The 4,858-nt window shown below is 48.3% G+C and overlaps 1 protein-coding gene across 1 annotated transcript; it reads left to right on the top strand.

Annotated features, from left to right (window-relative positions):
• Positions 1 to 2,775: 2,775 nt before the first annotated feature.
• On the top strand, positions 2,776 to 3,723 carry LOC309548610 (olfactory receptor 52N4-like; the record flags this gene model as incomplete). Its single annotated transcript, XM_082248586.1, has 1 exon — positions 2,776 to 3,723. The coding sequence occupies one exon, from the start codon at positions 2,776 to 2,778 to the stop codon at positions 3,721 to 3,723; it is 948 nt and encodes a 315-aa protein (XP_082104712.1).
• Between the last annotated feature and the right edge of the window lie 1,135 nt (positions 3,724 to 4,858).

Genomic DNA, 4,858 nt, shown 5'->3' with positions numbered 1-4,858 from the left:
CACTATGGCCAAGGCCTACAGCAGTAGCAGACTCAGCTGGGGGTTTAGGGAGGCTATTGACAATGTGGTGACAGCAGCTCCAGTGGCCGGTGCTTGAGGGGTGTCCAGTGCTAATCCTGCACCTGTCCCCCTCACTGTCCAGTGCTATCCCTGCACCTCTCCTCCTCACTGTCCAGTGCTATCCCTGCACCTCTCCTCCTCACTGTCCAGTGCTTTCCCTGCACCTGTCCTCCTCACTGTCCAGTGCTATCCCTGCACCTGTCCTCCTCACTGTCCATTGCTATCCCTGCACCTGTCCCCCTCACTGTCCAGTGCTATCCCTGCACCTGTCCCCCTCACTCTGGAACCTTTCCTTGTTGCTAAATCTCTCTCCCTAACAAGCGGGCTCCTTTCCCTACTCTGTCCACTAACAAATATACCCCAAATCCAGGCAGACGGTCTCTTATTTATAAGAGCTGACCCATCCAAGATGAACACAGAAGGTCACTTGGGATTGCAGCGTCCAATCAGACACCTTTTCCCACTGTGATGTCTATAGAGGCTGCAGGGGAAAATCATTCCTCTGAGACTCCACTCCATCCATACAGCGGCCACATGCCACCTACTGAATGGAGTAAGAACTACACCAGTCTACAGGGTGAGTTGGGTGTAGAGGTACTCACTGACATGGGGGAGGGTGGTGAGGTGACTACTGTATGGAGGAATGTGTCTCCTGGTGTGTCCTTCTCCAGCAAGGCCCGGAGTAAGGGAAGAAAAACCTAGACGGAGGGCCGACATGACATGGTTAAAAGGGGGTTTGGAGTAGTAATTTAAGGAGGGTTTAAAGGAAATAGTAAAGGGATACTTACTGGATTGGTGGAGCGTCGGTAACAGGCGGGGCTTTAGGGGTCAAACAGTAGGAGGGTCCTGGAGAGGTCTTCAATCATGAGAGAGACAACGTCGGAACAACTTCCCACCCTCCCTCCCCTTTTATTTGGTGGTTACGTTCATGTGTAATTTTGGGCTGTTTCTCTGGGTGGTATGTCAAGGCAGCTGGCGGGGTACAAGGTCCTTGTATGTGCTTTATTTGATAAATGAAAATTGGTAGGGACCCGTCTTGGGTACGGCTCCCTGTGGTTTGTCTGTGTTGTATCTGCTAATAGTGGTGCTGTCTCAGAGTCTGTGTTTTGCGGCTGGAGGCCTAAGTTTGGTTAAGCAGGTACGTGAAGTGGTGGTGCCTACAAGGACCTTGGGGCTGCAAATTTCAGAATGTACTGACTGTTGCTGGTATGATTTATACTGTATATATGTTATTTATACAATTTGGTTTAATAAAAGGCTGCTTTGGCCATTAAACTCCAGCTATGGTGTCTGGTGTTTTACTTGGTGTAACGGCACCCTGGACACAAAAGGGTTAAAACCGTTTAGGAGATCTTCCCCTTCCAGAGCTACAGGCACAGCTACTTGCAGGACACCAAACTCCCGAGCTGGAAACCAAGGAATGATGCAAACAGTGTAGCTGGAACCTTATGAATGCTGCATACAGCTGAATAGGAAAAACCATATGAAGGGCTTACACTCCTAGCAGTCAAACTGGAACAGCATACAGTAAATCCCCCCCCCCAATAACGAGACAAGGCTCCGCGTTGAGGTTAAAACAGGAACAACATTTATTGGAAGAACACAGCACACTTTTATACAGAATTTGGAACATCCTTCCCCCAACAACCGCTTTCCCATTGGTCAATTGCACAGTACCTGCAGTTCCCCATAAGGTCCTCTCCAGCCATGCAAATGAGGGCTTGAAAATGAGTCAGCAGTGATTGGTCAGATAGCTTGACCAGAAGGACTGCCATGTGCAAGGAGACAGAAGCCCCCAGGGGGCAATCAATGTACACAATAGCCAGACACAGAACAATGGTTCCCTAACGAGCCCTCAATACACATTACTCTGAGTGTCAATACATCTCTTAGCAGACAGCAGGCAAGTTCATTAGCACACCTGACAATAGGTGAATGGAGAGCCCCCTCAGACAGTCCGTCTCCTCATTGGACTTCCTGGAATGACCATATTAGGAGTGCACTTCCTGTGCCTTACAGTTTACAGGAATAAGGTTTAGCTTCCAGGATAGAGGCAAGACTCCATTAGCCACATGGTTAAAGAAACACAAAAAGACACAAAAATGCATAACTCCCAGTCTACTGAACAGAACCCCCACATTCAACCCATCCCCAGATAGCCTGGATCTGAGCGCTCAACATATCCAAACAGCGCTCAGATGCCACAAACACAGTCAAATCGCCATGGGGTTTACGTTTAGCATGGGCTGATGAGAGGGTCCATACTGTAGTCACATTGCAGGAGGCGAGCAACCAGGCTTCTCCAATGCCCAATGGCGAGATTGGTCTCATCACATTTGGGTAAAGAAATAAGGGAGAGTGTTGGTCAAGCAGTTTATAGAGACAAAATCATCTTTTATACACTAGTCATGGCTTCTTGCTTGTTTGTAATCGCGGAAGGAGGTTCAATGTCTCGGTAACAGAGGAGGCCTAGGGTAAGATGAACTACTTGATAGCTTTCCTACCATACAGCCATCTCCTACTCAGCCTGCTCTTGCCCTGCTCAGCATTTTCTAGACTCGTGTTATTAGTAAAAACAATTTGCACCTCTTTTTCATATCTTTTTGTCTTCTGCAGAATAGTATTTTATCTCGGTGAAGAGAAATCCCTGAAGTGTTTCCTGATTTTTTTCGAGTAATATTGCAAAAGGACATCTTGGACAAGCACACAGACATCATGACATCTGGGGATATTAATCTGAGCTCCTCTTATTTCATCCTGATTGGAATACCTGGGATGGAAAATATCCAGGTCTGGTTTTCATTTCCTGTATTCTCTATGTACTTGATAACCTTGTTGGCCAATTTTAGTGTTCTTCTTACCATTAAAATGGAGGAGAGCCTCCACCAGCCCATGTACCTCTTCCTTTCCATGTTGTTGTTAACAGACTTTGTCCAATCCAATACGGTCCTCCCTAAGATGCTCCTGCTCTTCATGTTCAACCTCCACGAGATCACCTTTGAAGGTTGCCTGGTTCAGATGTTCTTCATCCATTCTTTCACTGTCATGTGCTCCTCTGTCCTCTTGGCCATGGCCTTTGATCGCTATGTGGCCATATGCCAACCTCTGAGATATTCCACCATCTTGACCAACCCATTAATTACAAAAATTGGAGTCTTGGCGGTCATGAGGGGAACTCTTCTGGTATTACCCTATCCTTTTCTGGTCAGGAGGTTGCTGTTTTGCAACAGCCACAGGATTGAGCATACTTATTGTGAACACATTGCTGTGGCTAAACTGGCCTGCATGGACATCAGAGTTAATGTTGTATACGGGTTAGTAGCCATTCTGCTTACAGCTGTAGATATTTTATGTATAACAGTTTCATATTCGATGATTGTAATGGCTGTTTTCAACCTCCCATCCCGAGAGGCCAGACACAAAGTCGGGAGTACATGCCTCAGCCACATTTGCGTCATTCTTTTGGCTTACGTCCCGGCACTTTTCGCCTTTGTCACTCAAAGGTTTGGGGGGCTGACAGCTTCTTCCTCTCAAATTATCTTGTCCAACCTATACCTAATTGTTCCTCCAATGCTCAATCCAATAATATATGGAATACAAACCAAAGAGATCAAGAGGAATGTTTTAAAATTATACTGTCCACAGAAGTCAAGATTTCAGTGATTTTGGACAAATTTTGTTGGACTTAGCTAATCCACATTGGAAAGAACGTGCAGAAAAATATGGCAACCTTTCATCGGCTGAGCAAAACTACGAAGAAGTGTCTCTGATCAGTGGCTAATGCAGTGGTGTATTTTGGCCTGGTCCGACAAGGCCCAGGCCTAGGGCAGCACTTGGCAGGAGGGGCGGCAAAATAACCACCCCTGCCTCCACCTGAGACTCTATTGGCAACTGGTTGCTAGAGCCACCTGGCATCTAGCAACCAGTGACGTCACGGCCGTGACTCCCTGGCCCCCTTCCTTTCTCGCTCTCTCATCCCCTCCACTCCTCTCTTCCCCACCTCTGCTTTCACCCACCACCTCCTCTCTTACGCCCACCACCTTCTCTCTCGCCCACCACCTCCTCTCTCTCGCCAACCACCTTCTCTCTAGCCCATCACCTTCTCTCTCGCCCACCACCTCTCTCCCTCCCTTTCCCTCTCATCCCCCCCACCCTCCCTTACCCACCCCCTCTCTCTCATCCCCCCTCTCTCACCCTCCCTCACCCACCCCCCTCTATCTCTCTCCCACCCCCTCTCATGAGATCTCAGGGGTTCTTGTTGGGACTTGTAGTTCTTCAACAGGAAGGGGTGGGCAAATTTACATAGGAGGGGGAGAGGGGGCACCTAATTTTAGTCTTGCCTAGGGCAGCACAAAACCAAAATACACCACTGGGCTAATGGTCTGAGCAGGTCAAAAAAATGTTTTGTTGGGGGGGAGGTATGTTAGTGCCAGCAATGTTACTTCCATGATCTATACTGTGAACCAGATAAAAAGTATAGGTGGCGCTCAGGCTCTTTAGAAGGTCCTCATCCAATACCAACTGCTGGGAGTGCCGGCAAGGTCTCAGCTCCAGACATCACCATGTAGCAGAAAAAGTATCCCATAAGCCACACATTGCTGCAAGTCCTCTGTAAAGGAGAATGCGGCAGTCTCAGCCAGGGCTCCAACCAGGCAATGCCCCCAATGCATTTCTCTCCTCACTCGGAGCTTATTCATGGGGAAGCTCCGGGGGCAGAACAAAACATGTTGGGGGTGTGGCCTGGCTGAAACCGCCACATACTCCTTTACAGAGAACATGCAGCGATGTGTGGCTCAAG

The sequence above is a fragment of the Pelophylax lessonae genome, assembly GCF_965119305.1.
Source record: "Pelophylax lessonae genome assembly, chromosome: 2".
NCBI lineage: Eukaryota > Metazoa > Chordata > Amphibia > Anura > Ranidae > Pelophylax > Pelophylax lessonae.
The sequence above is the reverse complement of the archived record's forward strand: the minus strand, read 5'-3'. Positions and strand labels throughout refer to the sequence as shown.